Source organism: Podarcis raffonei, chromosome 7 (assembly GCF_027172205.1).
Source record: "Podarcis raffonei isolate rPodRaf1 chromosome 7, rPodRaf1.pri, whole genome shotgun sequence".
NCBI classification, from domain to species: Eukaryota; Metazoa; Chordata; class Lepidosauria; order Squamata; family Lacertidae; genus Podarcis; species Podarcis raffonei.
This window is the reverse complement of record NC_070608.1, coordinates 46,240,198-46,262,408: the sequence shown is the minus strand read 5'-3', so window position 1 is coordinate 46,262,408 and position 22,211 is coordinate 46,240,198. Positions and strand designations below refer to the sequence as shown.

Below are 22,211 nucleotides of genomic sequence, written 5' to 3'. Positions count from 1 at the left end.
CTTTTTGTTACAATTGCAGCTTCCTCTTTTATAAATGCTAGCCTTATTCATACACAAAAAGTAAACCTACCAACTGAACTTCACCAAATGCACCTCTGCCAATCACTTTCACCACTTCATAATCTTCAGCCTTCATACGCAGATCTCTGATTTTGTTTATTGTGTCTTTATCTGTGATGAAAATATAAATTAAAAAAACTACACCATGAGACATAAGCACACACACAATCTTAAAAATAAACTTTCATATAAGAAAAATGTACTGGGTAAACATCTCATTCTATTCATACTTCATTTGTTGGTAATTTCTTGCAACATCTGTTGCCTGTTAAATACACAAATTGTTTAAAGACTAGAGTTTGCTCTTTTTAAGATCTTTTTTCTTTACTGCAAGTATCTCCTTTCGAAGTTACTTTCATTCCTATGGCAACATATAAATGCCAAATGCACAATAAAACAACTCACTGTAGGAACAGGTCAGGAGAGAAGTTCAATTTTAATTCAACTTATACGCAAATATATGAAACTAGTAATTAGACCAGACAAATCTGCATTCATCACAACATATCAGCTATTTAGGTTACAAATTAGATACTAAAATAAGATTCCAGTGTTTGGCCTTTTTATTATTTTTTCATGTTAAAAAACAACTTTACCATGAAAATATAAGCAGGAAGTCTGCATTTTTAAAAATCATCATCCAATAAACTGCAATAATTTAAATTCCCAGTGGTCAAATAGTCTAACTCCAAATTTGGTAACATGCTATTTTAATCTACATGGGTCAAGACTGGCATGAGATTATATAAAAAGTATTTCAGTTCTGTGGTTGCAGAACACAGCAACCGAAACAGACTTTTCTAATGAAATGTTCAAAGGAACAATATTTACATACTAGAATACTGACCAATTACAATCCTTATTAAGATATACATATAGAGTGTGCCTCCCCGAGCCACAGATTGTAAATTTTTAGTGCTGGGAAGGTAAAAGGGTTGTAGATCAGTGGCAGAGAACCTGCTTTGCATGGAAGAAGTTCCAGGTACAATCACAATCATGTACAAGTGGGGCTCAGAATGTACCTTGTCTGAAACCCTGGAGAGGTGTTGCCTATCAGTGTAGAAGATACTGAGGTAGATGGACCAATGGTCCAACACAGTACAGTATAAGGCAACTTCCTATGTTCCAAAGGAATGAACTTAGCAAGTATGAAACCTCTGATCTCTTACTATTCAAACACATAAGGTAACACTTAGACAACTTAATGCATCAAAAACATCATCTTTACAATCATCCATTAAATTGACTGTATGCTATCATTCTCCCATTCTCCCAGATAGGACATTTAAATGGGGGGGGGGAATAGTGGCTAGACCATAAAATGATAAATATTTTGGCATATATGAAGAGGAAATCCAAAATTATAATGTTTAAAAAGTTAAGCAATTAGACTACCAAGTTGCATACTAGGATGATAAGCAAATGTGAAAATAAGAAAGAGTCCTCTGGTTTATTGCCATAATAAGTCATCATTTTCATTAAGAAGCATTGTGGGAAAGTGTTTTTATTTATCTCTCTTTTATTAATTTATAGACTGTTTAATATAAAAAACTCTCAGCCATTCAGATAGTAGGCATACCAGCATTTCTGTAGTGCAATAATTTTAGAAATATTTCAAATCAAAGCCCTATGCAATTTTTCAAGTCCTACAAATCCCCACACTGAGCATATGTGCACTGGATTTTATTTTTCCACAATGCCTCTATACTGAGAACCCAACACATCCAACACATGGCCAATTTAATCCAGCAGTACATCCTAAATAAACATGCAATGTTGCTACAATACGAATAGCCACAGAACAAAAACTTAGTTATGAAAAACAAGCAATAAAAATAACAACATATTTAAAGTTTGTTTGTTTAAAATCATTTTCTATTTCTATAGAAATAGGCAACACAGAAGAAGCCAGGTGGATTTCCACAGAGAGGGCCTTCCAAAGCCTTGGAACTGCCACAGATAAGCCACTAGCTTCCCCGCAGGTACGAGCCACGGCTCACCCTGAAACCACAGCTACTGGGAGCCACCCTCTGGAGTGCTACGCGAGTCACGGGAGGTGGCTCCATTCTGCTCAGTGATCATCACAAGAAGGAAGGGAGGGAGGAAACAGCCTGCTGGCACTCACACAGCCAGAGAAACAAATTAAGGTGCAGGCTGGCAAGCCCCACTCTTGTCTCAGGCTCCAGGCGCCGGCAGCTGGGCTGCGGAGGAAGGGAGGGAGGAAGTGGGTGAGCACCAGGCAGCCTGGCTGGGCTCTCTGGATTGAAGAGCACGATGCTGACTGCAGCTGGAAGTGAGTGGGGATTCACAATACATTGTCTCTTCCAAAAGTCTGAAATTGCTCTTGCAATTTTAACTTTAAACTTTAAACCATTTTCAGGCAGTGAATTGATACATTGCCTATTCATTACATGCACAGCATGAATTGCTACATCTGCCTCTCTTTTCCCAGCTTTGCTTTAATTTTTAGCCCATGCTTCCTCCAACAAGTTCATGGCAGTAACAACTGTGATAATGCATATATAGGTGAGAAAAAGATATTTCCATGCAAACTGCTAACCACATAAAATTCCTTTTTTAAAAAATAAAAAAGCTGCATATTGGAACATTATCAACACCAGAAATTCTGTAAACATATATACAAAGACATATACTTACATTTGTTTAAAAAGGTGTCTATGTTTTTATTTTTTCTTAAGGCAGGAAAGTCCAAATCGTACACCAATGCATCTAATCCATCCTGAAGAACAAAAGTGATGTTTTCTTTAGAACACAATTTGTATGTATTAGCTATGCTGTATACAACTTCTCAGGCTTTAAAATGTTTAAAGAATACATGAAGTGTAAATAATTCATCACATTACTGTCTACAAAATGAGATATATAAAAAAGTAAAAACTTGGTCACAAATGGGGCAGAGGAGCTTGACTCTGAATCCAGGAGAGAAAAAGCACTTGTAGGGCAAGAGCTAAAGTTTGAGGGAGCACAAGTATATTGAACTTTGTCAAATGGACCTACTTGATGCCCCATCAAAATAATGTCTAGTTTAAGTTTCATATTTAAGAAACAATGTGTGTAGAAGGGACCCCAAATACAAACTCTCTTCTTAGCATTCCACTTAGTAAAGTTCCAAGGGCATATAGGGCTTGAATCCAGTGAAGATTCCATCACTACCCCGTCAACCAATGCCTACCTCAAAGGTTCCCCCAAACATATATCATCCAAATAGTATTGGAAAAACATTTGGTAAAAACTATTTTTGATCTAAGACTAGGTCCCCATGTGAGATTTAGGTGAAGGAAGGTCAGAGATGTGTTATTTCTCTTCCAATGCCGGGGCTGGATAATTACCCCAATACATAGACTCTCACATGCAGCATGTCTTACTCCTATTAGTAAGGAATTATGACAAACTGCTTTCATTGAGCAGTCATAAGAACATAAGAGTCCTGCTCGACCAACCAAATGCCCATGGGAAGCCCGCAAGCAGAAACTGAGCACAGAAATACTCTTCTCACTTGCAGTTCCCAGCAACTTGAATTCAGAGGCATACTTTGAACAGTGGAAGCAAAACAGAGCCATCATGGCCAGTAGAAGTTGAAAGTCTTATCCTCTAATCGTCTGAATCCGTCTAGCTAATAATAATAATATTTATATTTATTTGCCGCCTATCTAACTGGGTTGCCCCAGCCAATTAGGAGCCACTGTTTTAAAGGCTTTCAGATTGGTAGCTGTCACTACCTCTTGTAAGAGCAAATTGTTTTTTAAGATGTACTTTCTTTTATCTGCCCTGAATCTTCCAACATTCAGCTTCATTGGATTCAGTGAGTTGTAGTGTTATGAGAGGGAAAGAAAGACTTTTCCCTATCCAATTTCTCTGCACCATGCATAATTTCACAAATCTTTATAATGTGCCCTCTCACTTGCCTCTTCTTTAAACCATGGATGGCAGCAAATCTTGGCCCCTCAGTGGGTCCACTTTGGTTCACAGAGCCATTTCCCCAAAACGGCACATCCCTGTCAACCAACTGATGTCACTCTCTGCCAGAGAGGTGGGGTTCAATCCTGCAGAGAACTGGAACACTCAATAATATAGCAGGATTTAACCCCCATACATCAACTGATGAGCAGCAGTTGAATCCTACCAGCTTGGCAGGACTAAATGTAAATGGAGGAAAACACCTTTGTTTTAGCAGCGCTTTGCTACCTGCAATGCACTTTGAAGTCCCAACTTCAGGACATTCAAGTACCAAATCACTCGCCATCACTGTGATATCAAGCAACTGACAGATGGGTGACCCCATCCGTAAGGCTGATCCTGATAAAGAATCTGGCCCAAGAAGCCAAAAAGACTTCCCACCCCTGCTTTAAACTAAGGACCAAAATGTGTTCTTTCCTCACAGAGGAGTTGCTCGAGTTCCTTGATAATTTTGATTGCCCATAAGCCTAATTTTCATTAATTATTTTATTTCTCAGCTTGTGAAATTTGGTTTTGAAAGTCTAATTGCTTTAGTGTCCTTTGTCCCAGATATTTTGTCTATTAAATCAAGACATGACTAAACTATGCAAATATATAGCTCAGATATTGGAAGGAGCCAGATATCTGAGAACAAATGGGAATGTGATAATAACACAAGGAAAGCCCTGTTAGATCAATCCAAAAGTTAATCAAGTACACCATTTTGTTTTCAGTAGTGGAAAGCTAAATGCCTCCAGAAAGCTTACACAACAGACAAGAAAGGCAAAGCAACAGCCTTTTTTAGTATTCTTAATGTAGACATCTGGTCAGCAACTAGGAGAACAGGATGCTGGGTTAGATGGGTCTTTGTTCTGCTCTTGTTCTTAAATGCATGGCCTTCTCCTGTTTTGGTATGCAGAAACATACTGCCTCTTCATGTGAATGGTTCTTTCAGCTAATAAGCTAAAGGTCTGGAAACAGCAGTGGGCAAGAGAACGGCAGGTAAATTCTCCCCACAGTTTATAAGACTGCTGGAGCTCAGTGGAGTAATTTCCCTCTCACCTAATCCTGAACCTCAGGAGTCTAGCACTGCTACACAATTGGCATTATGTATCACTATTGAGGTTGAGAACTGCTCATCAAGTCCTGAACCTGAGTGATGAAGAGGAAGGCAAGAGGGTTTATTTATGGTACTTCTCCCTCTCCCACAATGTATGGAACTGCTTGGGTGGGTCATTTGTACCACAAAACAGGCTTCCCTAAAAACACTTACTAAGGAGCAAGCTTTAAGGAACACGATGGGGTTCCTCTGAGTAAAAATGCATAGTTGGCTCTTCCCCAGATGTACACATGCACATGCATGTCATGAGAGGGTGGTCAAACAAGGAGGAGGAGTGGGAGGACATCAGGGAGTTAGGGAAGCCAGACCCAGAGAAGGTCATAGCGGGCTTGGGGGGTTCCTAAATAGTAGTTTTATTCTGATGGTCTGAATGGGTTCCTATATTACCATATTTATGATGTAGTTGCAATGCTATGCCAACTTATCTGGAAGAAAGCCCCACTGAGTCAATGAGACATATTTCTCAGTATAAAACTGCAGCATAAATGGACAATCTACAGCTTGGGAACCAAAGCCTCACTTTATGCATTCCTAGATATTTCCTGAAACTATCCCACTTCTCTAACCCATTCCTTAATTGTTTTGTGTGTGTGTGTGTGTGTGTGTGTGTGTGTGTTTTTAAATTTTAATAGATAATTTTATTCAATACAAGTTAAAATACATACATAATCAAAACAAAAGAAAATACAAAAGAGAAAAACAAACTGTTGTTTGTTATGACACTACGTAGAAGGAAAGCGAACTTCAAAAAGCGAGGAAAAAAACAGTGTCTTAAATAACAGAAGCACAATATTTTGTTTCAAAAATTGACATGATTAACTTTTTCTACAGTTGTATAGCACCAGCTGTGCAGCAACAAACTGGTAGTTTCTGCCACATGTGTTTTGAGTGTGCAGAGAGCATTAATCAGAAAAGAATTGTTTTCACATTCTTTCAAGAACAGTGGCTGCGTTGGTCTGATGTAACAACAAAAACAAAATCCTTTGTATACCTATTTGAGCACTACTTTTTAGTAAACCTGCATAGAATTGGGAATCTGAGGTAGCTATGATGAAATCTGAAACAAGGTGGTGTTAATGAATTAATCTAGAACACTCTGATTCTCCAACATCAGCTCTGGGTCAACCCACTGCTGGCATTCTGCCCCTGGAAGAGATTACTCCCCAAGAAAATGCAGTCCTGAAAAGAAAAAGAAAAGTTGCCCACCTTTTTTTATAGGGTTGCACTGCTGACATTATAAACAGTCAGAAGCTGGTAGTAAGGCAGACCCTATATGGAAATACTTTAAAGACAAAGTGCAACAAAGAAATGCAAGACCTGGTTGGTAGAATGAAATTTCAAGTAATACCCCATCTAGTTGTAAATTAACATGGTTTAGTAGTCATGTTAGGAAACAAATGAACAATTTTCATTAGAAAACTTCATTTAAATTGCCCTTTTCTTCTAAATCAATTCACTGTGTTGACATACCATTTTCTTCCCTCACTAATATGGGGTATAAAGAAATAGTATTCCTCTCCCTTTCTGAAGCGTGCCAAGAAGTAAACCAAACACACATCAGCTGTCTCTAAAGTGTACACTCAAGATCACTTAACACAGATTATTTTTCCCCTAAACACACTTTAACTATAAACTTTTGTGGACACAATTAGAATGGAGTGGAAGAATATTTTCCCCCAGGCTTTAAATACCGTATTTTTCGCACCATAGGACGCACTTTTCCCCCTCCAAAAATGAAGGGGAAATGTGTGTGCGTCCTATGGTGCGAATGCAGGCTTTCGCTGAAGCCTGGAGAGCGAGAGGCATCGGTGCACACCGACCCCTCTCGCTCTCCAGGCTTTAGGAAGCTATCCGCAAGCCTTGCAAGCCCGGCGGGAGTTCCCGCGGGCTCACAAGGCTTGCGGGCAGCAGCCTGCAGCCCCGGCAAGTGTCCGCAAGCCTTGCGTGCCGGCGGGAGGTCCCGCCGAGCGCGCGAGGCTTGGGGCGGCAGCCTGTCGCCCGAAGCACGGGGAGGCCTCCGGAGGGCTCTCCGTGCTTGGGGCGACAGGCTGCAAGCCTTGCGCGCCCGGCGGGAGGTCCCGACGGGCGCGCGAGGCTTGGGGCGGCAGCCTGTCACCCGAAGCACGGGGAGCCCCCCGAGGGCTCTCCGTGCTTGGGGCGACAGGCTGCAAGCCTTGCGCGCCCGGCGGGAGGTCCCGACGGGCGCGCGAGGCTTGGGGCGGCAGCCTGTCACCCGAAGCTTCGGGCGAGTGTCTGCAAGCCTTGCGCGCCCGGCGGGAGGTCCCGACGGGCGCGCGAGGCTTGGGGCGGCAGCCTGTCACCCGAAGCACGGGGAGCCCCCCGAGGGCTCTCCGTGCTTCGGGCGAGTGTCTGCAAGCCTTGCGCGCCCGGCGGGAGGTCCCGACGGGCGCGCGAGGCTTGGGGCGGCAGCCTGTCGCCCGAAGCACGGGGAGGCCTCCGGAGGGCTCTCCGTGCTTCGGGCGAGTGTCTGCAAGCCTTGCGCGCCCGGCGGGAGGTCCCGACGGGCGCGCGAGGCTTGGGGTGGCAGCCTGTCACCCGAAGCACGGGGAGGCCTCCGGAGGGCTCTCCGTGCTTCGGGCGAGTGTCTGCAAGCCTTGCGCGCCCGGCGGGAGGTCCCGACGGGCGCGCGAGGCTTGGGGCGGCAGCCTGTCACCCGAAGCTTCGGGCGAGTGTCTGCAAGCTTTGCGCGCCCGGCGGGAGCTCCCGCCGGGCGCGCAAGACTTGGGGCGGCAGCCTGCACCCCGAAGCATGCGGAGCAGGTGTGCGCAAGGCTTGGGGCGGCAGCCGCGGCTGGGGGGGGAATAAATTTTTTTTATTCATTTCCCCCCCCCAAAAAAACGAGGTGCGTCCTATGGGCCGGTGCGCCCTATAGAACGAAAAATACGGTACATGATCAGACACACTATTTTAAATGGGATTAAGTGATTGTACATAATAGAAAAAATAGTAGTTTTATTCTGATGGTCTGCAAAAGCAATGTCTGGTGTCTCCATACTTTCATCTTAACTAACATTTCATTCCAAGGGAGATAAAATAAAAAAATTGGCATCCATGTTAATAGGTTTCTTACTCTCTTAGAGTATTAGAGGTTGGGAGCACTCTTTCCTTAAGGACACTGTTTGCAAGAATATATATCCACACAAATAAGTTTGCTTCAAATTAACAGTATTCATTTTTAATAAAAGATCAAATTTAAGACCAAAATTGATATTAGAGACTGGGAACTCTTTCACCTGAACGTTTTAAGATCAGGTATGGTAAATCATTGCAGCTATCTTTTTAAAAACATGATGAAAGAAATGTCAGCCCACATTAAGAATGATCCATCAATCCTAGTTTAAACACATATAGAATCATAATAATAAAATTGTAGAGTTGGAAGGGACTGTGAGGGTCATCTCATCCAACCCCCTGCAGTGCATGAAAAGAATACTTCTAAAGAAAAAAAGGGAAGAGACTGGCCTAGATGGACCCTTGATCTCTGAACCAGCGGGGGGAAAGTCCATATGTCCAAAATTCAAATTGGAAAGTGATGTAAGATTTTCAACCCATTGAGCAATGGATGGTAGATGTTTATCCATTTATATCCGTTTGAAACTAATGACTTGCAGGGTCCATTGACTGTCTGCCTGTGGACAATGCACGTCTTTATAGTTCAACCCCACAACACAACAACATTTGCAAATATCAAGGATTTTTTCCAAAACAAAGTACTACAATTTCTGATGAAAAATATACCACCACAGGACACACCCACATCATATGCCTCAAAAGGAATTATCATCTTTACACTGACAGCATCTGTCTGAGAGATAAATGTGCTGTGGAATCCCATATACCTGAAAGATCCATTATTGTTGAATCAATCTCAATTTTAAATCTTAAACATTATTCTCTCTCTCTCTCTCTCTCAAAAGGAACTTGTCGTTGATTAGGCTGTACAGAACACTAATTCCCTTTTCAATTCATCATTAAGATTCTGAACATTCAGTTTACAACACTGCAATAAACACTGATAATCTATTATGAGTTTAACTTTCTGTAAAATCCAATTCTTCCTTCCAGCACACAAAGCTGTTCGTAAACAGACACCAAAAGCTGCAGTAACTGAATATTTTTTTCCTTAGTTGTTTAGCTAGGTGTTCTGCAATTTTGTTATAAATAAGAACATAAAAGCCTACTGAATCAGACTAAGGGCCTATCTAATCTAACATCTCTGTTTCCACAGTGACTAACCAGATGCCTATAGGAAGGCCACAGGTAGGATATGAACACAATAGCCCTCTCCTGCTATTGTTCCCCACTGACTGGGATTCAAAGGTATCCTACCACTTATTTTCTTATTACTGCTTAGAGATTTTTAAAATATTAAGCCGTGTATAAATGGTTTAAATAAATAAAATATTGCAGTCATGGCTAGCAGCCATAGCCTTTTCCTCTGTGAATTTGTCTAACCTCTTTTCAAGCTGTCCCAAGTTAGTGGCTGTAACTGTATCATATGTTAATGAAATTCATAGTTTTGTTTTGAGGTGCAGTGATCAGAACTGTACAAAATATTCCAAATGTGGTCATACATTTGTTTTTTAAAAAGACATCATGATATTGACAGTTTTATTATCAATCTCTTTATTAATTATCCCCAACATGGAATTCCCATTATTCACAGTTGCTGCATACTGATTCAACCTTTTCACTGAACTACTGTATATCACAACCTCAAGATTTCTTTCCTGGTCAGTCACTGCCACTTCAGCCATGTGTAAGTGGTTAGGATTTGTTGTGCATCATGTTACATTTACTTACACTGTACCACATTTGCTTATATAGAGTTATTTGTTCCTACAGTTTAGAGATCCTCTTGGAGCTCCTTGCAAACTCTTATAGCCTTTACTAGCCTGAACAATTGGATGTCATCAGAAAACTTGGCAGCCTCACTGCTCACCTCTAACTCAAAGTCATTTACAAGAACAAGTTTTAAAGCATGGGTCCCCTTGAATGTGCCCATTTCTTACACCTCTTCATTGTGAGAACTGTCCACTTATTTCTATTCTCCACTTCCTGTTCTTTAACAAATAACTGATGCATAAGAGGACCTGTTCTCTTATCCCATGACTGCTATGTTTACTCAGGAATCATTGGTAAGTGGTTTTATCTAAATATTTTTGGAAGTTTAAGTACACAGTGCAGAAATAAAATTGCACTATCACAAAAGTGCCGTCTGTGTGAGCCTAGCAGCTTGCCAGACAAAATAATCCCCCTTCCCCCCTGCATGGTGTTCTGGGAGGTTCTCTTGAGCCCCAAAATCAATCTCAGGGGTACATGTGAGGCAAAGAGGAGGAAAGCCCCATCGCACAAGCAGGAGCCAGTGATAAAAACTGAGATTGCAATGCTAGGAGCCATGTGGCTCCTCGGACCTAGGTTGTGGGCACCAAAACAAACTGTCTAGGCTCCTCCCCCCCCCGCCCCCCTACCAGACCAGGCAGCCCCACAGCAACAGCATCATCACACACACACACACACACGTGTGGGTGTGTATGAGAGAGAGAGAATGGTGCCTGGCAAATCAGGACCTTCTTGTTGCCATTTGCTTACTCCAATTTGACTGAGGGTTTGAGGATCTAGGCCCAATCAGCAGAGAACTAGGGGTAAAAACTTATAATTATGTACCCAAGATACATGGTCAGCTAATGTCAAGGTACACACAACTATTTTAGAGCCTTTTGATAGACACAGATAGATGATGCATTCTGCCAGAGGACCACAAATTTTGGCTGGCTTTCGCTGCACATGATAAGCTGTCGTTATGGAAGTGAAGAGGTCTGCTTCTGCATCACTTCAAGCTTTGGACAAAGTAAGAAGCAAATTGTGGTTAGCATTAACCACAGAAGGAAACAAGTTATCTTTGTACCCATGGCATAAAGTTGGCATGTTTCAAACAAACCATAGCTAATGTTAACATTAACCAGTTTGTAGGTTGGACAGCATGACAAGGGAAGTGAACACTTCTGAATTCCTTGTGTCTGGGATTTGGTGGGGGGAAGCAAGGCTAAGGTTCATTCTTGTCATGCTATGTTATAGTTTGCTGTGACAACCAAATCAGATGAATTAATAAAACACCACCGTACAGGATAAAATGTTCAACCAATAGTATTAAGGAGTAACTGAGCACCAAATGTACTGCTATAACTTTATTACATTCTAGAGATATTTTATGAGCTTTTTCGGAATAAATTAAATTTTTCCCATTTCTGAATAACAATTCTACATAAGAATTATCTACATATTTGCTCAGTTTGCATGTTAATAGTTTATCAAGTATGCATAGATGGCTTCTGCATTGCTCCTCCCTGTGGGAACACTGAAACCACAATCCCTGGTTTAATTATACCAAAACCAAAGATAGTACCTTGTTTGGCTCCAAGCAAACCATGATTTGAAACAAAGATTTGTTCATGGCTTCCTGATGATGCCTTTTTTCTTCCTGATTTGGATATAATGCTAAGCCACTGGTAAGGATCAAGTGGAAATTATCTCTATGTCCATAGTAAACCATTAACTGTGTTTACCACAGGGGCAGGGAATATGCAGCCCACCAAATGTTATTAGATGCTAATTCCCAGCTGCCCCAGCAAACATGGCCAATGGTCAAGGGAAATGGAGCTGTATTCCAACTATAACACGAAATATGGACAATGCATATATCCCAAATACTGAATCCTTAATTTTGTTTACTACACTGTTTCTTTCCAAACAACGCCTCTATTTTCTCCAACTGGCAAAAATAATATACTTGGGTACCTAACAGTTCAGCAGCTTGCACATCCATCCCTAACACTGGATAAACTTATAAATATTTTAATAAAATTAAGGAATTTTTATTTTAAATTTTCATGAATTAGGTTTTTATCATTGTATTTTCTACAATCTTAAGTTCCACAACATTTGATGATAAAAATAAATATAGGAATTCAAGACAACACCATTAACTTCACAAGGTAGCTGAGGGCTACATGAAGCCCATAGGTTTCTTCATTTAGTATCTCAGACCTGTAGTAATGTACTAGATTATATAAATTCATGGACAAATATATCTGCATTCCTGAACAAATGAACAAGTCTATAACACATTGTTTGTTCAGCAAAATTCTTTCAGACCTGATCTTAAAGGGAAACTGTCAAAGGGAATGGTATCTAAAGGTAAATGCTGAAGATTTCCTACTTGGACTAATGTTAAATCCAGCTCTGTCCACAGAAGCATTACATACTTGCTGAGGAATAAATGTAGATGCTTACCTAACCAGGCTTAGATACAATAATGGGTGAGATCACTATCCTTGCCACCTCACATCTGGCATTTGGCTAAGTAGGAAATCAACATCACAGTACACACACCTAGAGAAGCATCAATTATTTTCTGTGAACTAAGGATAGGTTGCAGAGTTGAAGCGTAATTAAAACATTTTTGAAAAATATAGAACTACCTATGTATATTAGACTAATGCACTGGGGTTTCCTACAGGAAAGGGAAGATGATGCAGGAGTCAAAAAGGGAAGGCAAACAAGGGAACAAAAGGTGGCACGAATAAGAAAGAGTACTGTGGTGTCCAAACTTTTTTCAAAGAGGGCCAGATTTGATGAAGTGAAGGGCCGTGAGGGCCAATCAAAGGGCCAACCAAAGTTGTTGACCGTTTTTTAGGGTTGAATTTGTTTTGTTGAGCTGAGGGGTTTTTTAGGATTTAACCCCCGAAACAGACTTTGGACATACCTGTACCACTCAGGACTGTAATGGAGGGGTAGAACACATGTTTTGCATATAGAAGCTCCCAGATTCAATCCCTTGTTATCTCTCAGTACGGCTGAAGAAGGCTGCTGTGTGAAACCCTAGAGAATGGCTGTCAAGTCAGTGTAGACAATACTAAATAAGATGGACTAATAGTTTGACTCAACTTCCTATATTCAGTATGTCCCATACGCATTTCCTGCCATTGCCCAAAAATTAAATACTGAGGCCTAGTTTACATATTACCAATCTGTGGTTAATGCTAGAAAATGTTTTTCCATGAAGGCTATCTACTTGATTCAGAATAATGTTTTAAATCAGGCTTCCTCAACCTCGGCCCTCCAGATGTTTTGAGACTACAATTCCCATAATCCCTGACCACTGGTCCTGCTAGCTAGGGATCATGGGAGTTGTAGGCCAAAAACATCTGGAGGGCCGAGGTTGAGGAAGCCTGTTTTAAATGTTTTTATCACAAACATGAAAACATTCATTGCCTTTATCCACAAGCATGCAATAGGGGCATTTAGTTGCCACGTACTGCCACATGAATTGCCCATACAACACCCATGGATGAAGTATGTAAAAGTGCCCTGCCTTATAAGAAAAGAAAAAATATATGAAGATATGTAGGACTGTTGCTTAGCAACAACAGTCAGCCGTGTAGCTGCTTCAAAGTTAACCAGAAAAAGTAGCACAGCAAAGGCCAATATTATGCAACAGATTCCAAATCTCTCCCACCCATTTACCATGTCTGGAGGTTAATCCACAGCTATCAGAGGCCTTATTTAAGAAGGAAGGAAGAGGGGGCCACTGTAGGGAGGGGCTCTACTTAAATATTTGATCTACTATTTCTTACATAATTCCCTTAATGTTTTTTCAAAGATTATGGATCCCACTTTGTCTATTATAATTAAATTATAGGTCTATAATCACTACACAAATGTTATAAGATGACTACAAAATATAGATAAGGTTCAGTGTGAATTACACTGTTTCTATCAGTTCTAGCTTTATCTCAAACAAACATTGAAAATGCTCTCCTACACCTTAATATCACATACCTCACCATGCCTTGAGAGTCCCATGCCTACATATTCTAGAACTATAACAGAAACTGTTCACACAAACTAAGTTGAAAAGCTGCAGTTATGATTAAGTACTCAAACTGATCTATCCCAAGTTCAATACATCACACTATTGTCATGTCTGCATGGGTTTTTTTCCTTTTGGCAAAAACAGGAAGAGTGAAGCTGGCACAATTTGCTTATGCATGGTAAACCATGGCTTATGGCTTATAGAGATGTACAAACATAGCCACTGATGTTTATTATACAATTGGGCTCAGCTCATGTAGCTAAGTATCAATCTGAACCAATACAAAAGTGCAGCTTCCCTAGGCTGAAAGGATCATGTCAATAGGCCCTAACAGGAAGTTAACCACTGGATTCTAGAGTCTATACAGAAGTTTCTTAGGCCAACCTCAGTATGTGTTTAGTCCACATAGTGTAACTTCTACTTGGAGAACCATGTTTCAATACCAGCTGACATACCTGCCTACCTCTGTTCCAGTTTATTATATTATATACATTATAAAATGTATGTCATGCATATAATGGCCCCCCAAAAATTGATCTCTTAAATTTTTACATATTACAACCCTCTGACTGGCATGGGTTGCCAATTTTTTTCATTTAAGAAAACTCGCTAGTGGAATCCTGTCTTTATTTAGGACCCAAGTCAGTCACAATATTGAAATCCCCTGAGTCCTTTATATAGCTATACCATACACCCAACAACCACTGCTGTGCATATAAGCTTCCCACACTAGTTGGCTCTGGGAAGCTATGATAAAGTTGTATTCTAGCTTAATGAAGCCCTTAAATGACACGAATGAAACACTGAGCAATTCTTAACAAAAAAATCACTAGAAAATTTATATGCACTAAGGAGAAGTCCTACTGCTTCTTCTTCGGTAGAGTATTAAAAAGTTTTGTCAAAATGCTTTAAAAACAGTCTGCTTCAGAGAAGAAATTTTACAATGAACTGCCTACTAAATCAAAGATACTCACTTTCATTCAAAAGCAAAGCCTTTGCTTGCATGGGAAGTAAGCTCTTCACTGGAGCTTACTTTTGAGTAGGCATGCATAGAACCATGCTGAAAGACTCTTAAATGTACTCTGAACAAGCCAAATAAAAATTGTGTGTACAACTCTGTGCTTACTTTTGATGCCACCATTCCTGCCACTTTTCTACCATGTCTTGAATTAAGGTATTTGTTTACTTTCACATGTATGAATGAAATAATATTTTGATTTACTTTCAGATTTAGAAACCCACAGTTTAACTGTGCACTATTCAGCAGAGGTAATACACTAGATGAGTAATTAATTAGCCACATTTTCGAGAATATGGTGGGTGGGAACAAAAACAAAAACTCTTAACATATCCCTTAGAAGTACAAATCTTCACACAACAGGATTTCCTGGGTTACAGCTGCAGCATAAAAGCAGATCTCCACCTAACAACATTTTTTATTGCAGCATATTAACTCAAATCTTTGAATACTACTGCAGCCTATCAAATAGTGAAAGCAAAGCAGCAGCTTAAAGAAAGACATAAGATGAGCAGCAGCCTCTTGGAAAAACAGATCTCACATAGCACACAGAATACATTTATTCCTCTTCATTAGAAGGCAAACGTCAGTAAGCTTTAAAAAAACAAAACCTTTAGGAGGAAGCTCTCTTCTCTAAGGAGGAGTCAGAGTAATGTTCGTTTATCAAAAACAGTAGTACATGCAACTCACCAATAAGCAGTCCGAGTTCACTTCAGATTTGGGATCCTTTATCATCATCCCGATTTTCTCAAACCGAGAGTCAAAGCTTTCTCCCGTCGACATGGTGCTGAAGAGGTGATCGCTTTATTAATCCACAGAAAAAAAAAGAAAAGAAAAAAACGAAATAGGAGTGCTCCCTGAGCTTGCTCTCCTAGTCCTCCTTTCTCAAAGGAGGTCTGGGGATGCGCTGGGGTTGTCCCTCATGCTCTCCCTGCCACACATCCTCGCGCCAGAGAGCTAAAGCCGAAAACGGGAGCGAAGGCGCTACCCCCTCCCGTAGGGGGACTGGGGGGTGCGGAGCAGTCCTTCCCCGCTGCCCCTTCTTCTTCAGCGCCTAGGCTGCAGCCACAGCCCTGCCAGTCTCCTCTCGCCTCCAGCCTGGGCCCCCGTGCCTCTGCAGCCACATTTTCCCAGCCGCCCTGGCAGCCAGCGTAGCGGTTCCTCCTCCTCCTCTCCGATGCCAGCTACCCAGCAGCAACTTCTTTGAAACAAGGGGAGGAAAGAGGAAAAAAGAGAGAGGAGAGGCCTAGCATGAAAACAGGAAACTTTCTCAGCAGAGCGTCACCGGCGGCGGGGCAGCTCCCTCCGTGGAGACGCGGGCCTGAGAGAGAAGTAGGGCACGGCTTGGCCTCCCTTGCCCGAGCTGCAGCAGCGGGGGGAGGCTGCCAGCTGCAGAATAGGCCGCGACACGGCGGTGGGGGTGGGGAGAGAGAAAGAGAAGGGCGGTCGCCTCCGCCTTGCCCTCTGGACACGCGCGGCTCCAGCAACGGCCGCGTAACGGCTAAGGCATCTTCCCTTCCCGCGCCTCCTTTCCCCCCTCCTCGGGTCCTCCGCTCGTCGCCTCTGCGCCGCTCTCTCTCTCTTCACCTCCTCCCCGCTCTTTCTTTCCCGACAGCAGCCGCGCTCCTCACACTCCGCCGGGCTTCACGTCTCTCTCTCGCGGGGCGGGCGGGCGATGGGGGTGGGGCGGGGGGGAGAGAAGCTGGTGGGGCCGCTGGACTCCCGACGCCGTTCGACCCTGCTGCTGCTGCCCCCGTTCCGCAGCTGCGACCGGCGGAGAAGGAGCCGCTGCTCCCAAGTCGTGAGGGAAGCCGGACCGAAGGAGGCGAAGAGAAGAACGGCGAGGCCCCGCCGCTGCCTCAGCAGCTAGTCAAGGAGGGCAGACTCTCACAAATATGTCCGCCTTCCTGTTCAAACAGACTGAGGGGAACGAAGCGGGAGCGCATGCGCCGGAGGACGGGGGCGGAAAGCCAGCGCGCGGCGACTTTACTTGGCATCTGAGCGCGTGCGCGCGCGCGCCTCCTTTCTTCTCTTCTCTTCCCCCCCCCCCCCCCGCCCCGGGTTCTCCTGTCTAGATTCTTCTCCGCTTGTGCCGCCGCCTGTGAGCGCGAGCGTGGCGGCCGGTCTGTGCTCGTGAAGTGCTGAGGTAATAACGCCAGGCAGCCGCGAGCTGCTTGCTTGCTGCAGCGGCGGCGGCAGCTTTGAGTTGCTGGCGCAGCCTTTGCTGTCGCAACAAGCCACAATCTCCTGAAGCCCGAGTGCCGTGTGCTGCCTGCAGACCGCACGAAAGGATGGGTGTGTAAGACATCCCAGCAGCAAGTCCGTTCCGGTCCTGGGCTGCACCAGGCAGAGGTGGTTTGCGGACTGGGGATTAGAAGCTGAGGTTGCTCTTTTCGGTGCCTTGCGGGGGACCCGTCAAGTAACTAAGGACTCCCTGGCTTAAGTTCCTTGATTGCATGGCGTAGTCATATTTCATGCTGCTCCTAGGAGTGAAATACGGAAACTCAGTACATCCTGCGGGTGGTTCTGTCTCCCTTCTCTCCCTGAATACTGTTTTCGCGCAGTTACCTGGGAGTAAAGCCCATTTACTTCAATGGGACTTCTGAGTAGGCATGGTTCGCATTGCCGCCTTACTGCCAGCTGCTGCTGTGCTGAACAGTTCAGGGGAGACTCTCTTCAGAGGGCATATAAGTACTTGGATGGACAAGACCAGAATTGGGTTGTCAAAAAAATGTTTGGAACAATCGAGTAAGCGAATGTAAACTGTTATCTACTCACTGGGCAGGCCAATAGCTGAAGAGACTCTAATTTAGTTAACACATATTACAGCTATAGCTCTTTTCTAATGTGTTTGTAGCCTCATTTCAGTTTGAGTTGCCCAGTCTCTCATCACCTCTCCCCTGCTAGAAAAATATTACTTTATTAAAGTTTTTTGTGGAGCCACTGACTGCTAAGATCCAAATCAGAAATATTTATAAAATCATCCCTCACATAGACTTTAATGACTTTCCTCCACCATCACCCTGAACAATTGATTTATTTATAGCCCACCTTTTAAAAAACCAGACAGCGAGGTTTGGGACAGAGTATGATAATTTCATACCAATACATAAGGAGCTTCAGTGACTTCCAGTTTGTTTCTAGGCACAGTTAAGGGTCCTAACATGTTTCCCTCCCAGTATCGGATCCCTACTGCCATTAGCACCTGCCAGCATGGTCAGTGGTCACAGGTTATAGAGGCTGCCTGAAAACATCTGGAGGGTGTTAAGTATCCCTGTCCTAAATAGTTTGGCCCCTGTTTAACCAAAGGACCACTAACCCCACTATGAGCCTGCCCAAGTAGCTTGGATGACCAGTGTCCCCACCTGTGGAAGGTATCAAACAAGGAGGGCCGTTTCTCTGGCTGCCCTTCATTTATGAAGCTCTGGGCTAGGCAATCTGCCCAGCACCTTCACTCTTATTTTTTTAGCAACAAGCAAAGTCTCTTCTTCTATCGGGCTTGAAAAAGATAGCTATATTTCATTTGCTGTGCACTGGTGTTTTTAATTATACTTCTTTGCTGTCTTTTAAAAATATAACACCTGCCTATATTAAGGTTTGTGATTTTTAATTACTGTTATCGTTATGTTTCATTAATATTTCATTCATCATCATGGATGCCAAAATGAGAGAAAGGTGATACATCAGTTTTATAAATAAGTAAATAAAGTTCTCTGTCTCAGCACCCTGCATGTTTCTTCCTCATAGAAATCGCTGATGCCGCAAAGGAAAGTGGTGCTGGTGTTTTTGAGTATGCGCTTTCATACTGTCTCTCTAACTCATGCTCTGCATTATAGACTGTTAAATTCTTAAGAAACAAAGCAGTCAGTGTGTCACTGTCAACAGGTTCAAGATTACAACCCATAGCTCCTGTTCTCTCTCTGTCTGTCTCTCTCTCTCTCTCTCTTTATGTAGGAGTAGGAGTGGAGTGGGGTTTGCTGATAGGTATTTGCGTCTGGAGTCCTGAGTCTGCAAGGAAGAGAAGTACTACCAATATGCTCAATTCCTGATCTGTGCCCTGAGGCCGGGCTGTTTTTTTTGCAAAGTACCATTGTAGTTTATCATCTCCAGAGCGTTCCTCCTAGGAGTGTGTGACCTGTTGCATCTCTGCCACATTATTTGGGATTGCCCTGTGTGGAGTTTCTATACCAGGCATAGGCAAACTTGGCCCTCCAGATGTTTTGGGACTACAACTCCCATCATCCCTAGCTAAGAGGACCAGTGGTCAGGGATTATGGGAACTGTAGTCCCAAAACATCTGGAGGGCCGAGTTTGCCTGTGCCTATTCTTTACTGATGGTGGTGTGCTGTGATTGTGTATTGATTACACCACATCCTCTGCTCTGTCATGGTGAGATGGGCAGTGTGCTCATTTTCACAGAGGCACCTTTTAAAATACCGGTATATTCTCCCTTCCCCCTGAAGCCAATGAGAGGGAAATTCTTCTCAGTTGGAGTATATACAGGAATACAACCAGTGCTTTTTTTCGGGGATGCTCAAGGGTATACGGTATTGGCACCTTACCCCCAACCCCCAATGGTAAAAGTGTGACACTTACTGTAACAGCTTCATGGTGAGTACCAGCACCTTTTCCCCCTTCTTTTTTTTTAAAGCACTGCACACGACCACAATACAGCTTAGGATATGGCTTAAGTCTGCTCCTTCCTTGTGCTGTCTGTGTACCACCCATAACTGTTTTAGTCATTCTGCTGCCCTGTCTCCAGCTGTAGTACAGATCTGTCTACAGAGTGTTCTACCAGCATATCTTAGGTGTATGTGTTGTGATGGTAGATCTTCTGTTCCACCACCATAGCAGAGTTTCCATGAGACCCTATAACTCCTCAGTAAACAGATCTCCAGTCTACGGACAAATGTTGCCATGCAGTTTTGAATGGCTGTCTGGACAAACTGCACATAATTTTTGTGATGCTGGACAAAAATTGAAAACTACTCCATTGTAGCTGTTCATATAAAGAAGCATATCCATAACAATAAGATTATGTTTTCCAGAGTTAAACTGCTTAGAAAATATATTTACTCAATAATTCAGTCTCAGTTTTTCTCTCGTAATCCTATTAGTTCTGTGGCCGTGCTTCTGGTCCCAGAAATATAGAAACACACTGTATTGCCATGAGCAGTTACTGAATCCAGCATTAGCACCTATTAGTCTGATACACTTCAAAGAAGGTTGTCTTGATAACAAATGAAATATAAGAATGATATCAGGTAATACCATCTTAGAATCCCCTCCACACTTATTCTAGATTGCACTTCATACATATCTGTGTTAGACAGTAAATCTGACTCAACATTAATTCCAATTATCATCTTCCCAGCAACTCAGTTATCTACTGTGCTAATGTCTTTAGTCTTCTAAGAGCCTTTCTCTTGAACCATCGTTAAGGGCTCCGATATTTTAAATTCAATTGCCTGACCCTTGTGCTTAGCCTTTAAAACATTAAATGGTGGCCTTTGTTGCAAAGCAAGTAGGTGCACGTTGCACAAACATTTTGATTCTCAGTTCAGAAACATGAGAAAGTTTCTAGCCTTTAAGCTCCAATCCTAAAAACGCATTACTAAATAGTAAAAAGTAAAGGTAAATGGTTAAGTCCAACCAAAGGTGACTATGGGGTGCGGCACTCATCTTGCTTCAGGCTGAGAGAGCCAGCGTTTGTCCTCAGAAAGCTTTCCGAGTCATGTGGCCAGCATGACTATACCGCTACTGGCGCATGGAGGGCTGTGACTGGTGCCAGAGTGCACAGAAACGCCGTTTACCTTCCCGCTGCAGGAAGGGAAGCATCACTGGGCCTGGTGCAGTTTTCTTAATGATAAAAATATATAAGATTGTACGTCGGGCCCCCCATGAGGCAAGGCGAGGCAACCACCTCAGGTGGCAGGATCCACAGGGGCAGCAGATTCCAATGCAGGTCTTAATTCCCCCTCCCCTTGTTCCCTGGCAAGGAGGTGAGGCACCATTTTGTGATTTGCCTCAGGTGCCAAAATGTCTTGGGCCGGCTCTCATTGTACTGGTAAGGTTGCAGAGTACAACTGAAAAGATACTGCATGCCTATTTGCTAAAGACTTGGCAACTTGCAACTCTGTCAGCAAACAAAGCAGAGCTTTCATGGTCAGGATTGGATTTCATGTGCAATACATCTCCTAGGTCTTCCCTCTTCCACTCCCTCTTCTAATGCTGTATACATTGTATAGCATGACCCTAAGCATATTTACTAGAGGCAAGTCCCAGTATATTGAGTGGGGCTTCCTCTCAGATAAGGATTGCAGCATTAATGTTTGTTGCATGTTACCATTAGGTAGGGTGAAGCAGCTGCCCGAAGCAGCAGATCTGGGATCTAATAAAAGGGCAGCAAGTTGTTGGTTATTTAATTTAAAAGTTTTATATATTTACTGCCTCAGAGTGGGAGGGATGCTTGTAAGATTTTCTGCCTCAGGTCCAGCCTTGAGTACTGTCTACTTTGAGTGAGGGGACTGCAGGAAGAGCCATTGACTGTTTTGCCTCAGGCATCAAGATGCCTTGCTGCACACAAAAATATCGGGACAATCTAAGCAAAAGTCTTCATTTGCATAATTTCACAGAAATTGCAAGTTCTTATAATTTGGACTCCCTGCTTGTCAATGTTTTTCACAGGGACAAGCACAAAGTAAGAGAAGGGATTTTATTTTACTTTTTATTAAGCAGACTGAAAATAAAGGTCTCACTCTCCCCCCCCCCCGGCCGATCTCTTGTAGTGGGATCTAAAATGTTCACAATATTTTTGTGTTAACAAATATATAATCCGAGAAACACAGCACAGTGTGTAGACATAGGAAGGTTTTAGACTGCTGAAAGGAAATGGAGAGGAACTTTCTTAATATGCAAAATGGTTGACTCATACGTGGCTCATAGCCATATAAGTGCTTGCAAAATTGTTTCCTGGCTCAGCCCATGGAGTGACCACAGAGAAGTCAAAGGATAGAGAAAACAGGGTGGCAAAGGAGACTCTTACTAAATAACTAGCTACAGTTTTTTTCTTGTCTTAAAAAGACCTGGCAGCAAGCACAGGATGCGATGTTTGAAGTAAAATGTCTAAAAGCAATTATGTGTGAGTGTAGCTTTTGTTC

General features: G+C 42.7%; 1 protein-coding gene across 2 annotated transcripts in view; it reads right to left on the bottom strand.

Moving 5' to 3' along the window:
- The window catches only part of ROCK1 (Rho associated coiled-coil containing protein kinase 1), a 60,040-nt gene extending 43,287 nt beyond the window's left edge, over nt 1–16,753 (bottom strand). For both annotated transcript variants that reach the window (XM_053396416.1, XM_053396417.1), the window contains exons 1-3: nt 15,742–16,753; nt 2,719–2,800; nt 71–171 (exon numbers count right to left, since the gene is read on the bottom strand). In XM_053396416.1, the coding sequence (XP_053252391.1) occupies nt 71–171; nt 2,719–2,800; nt 15,742–15,834 (276 nt within the window). In that variant the 5' untranslated portion in view covers nt 15,835–16,753. The remainder of the gene's footprint in view (nt 1–70; nt 172–2,718; nt 2,801–15,741) is intronic.
- Between the last annotated feature and the right edge of the window lie 5,458 nt (nt 16,754–22,211).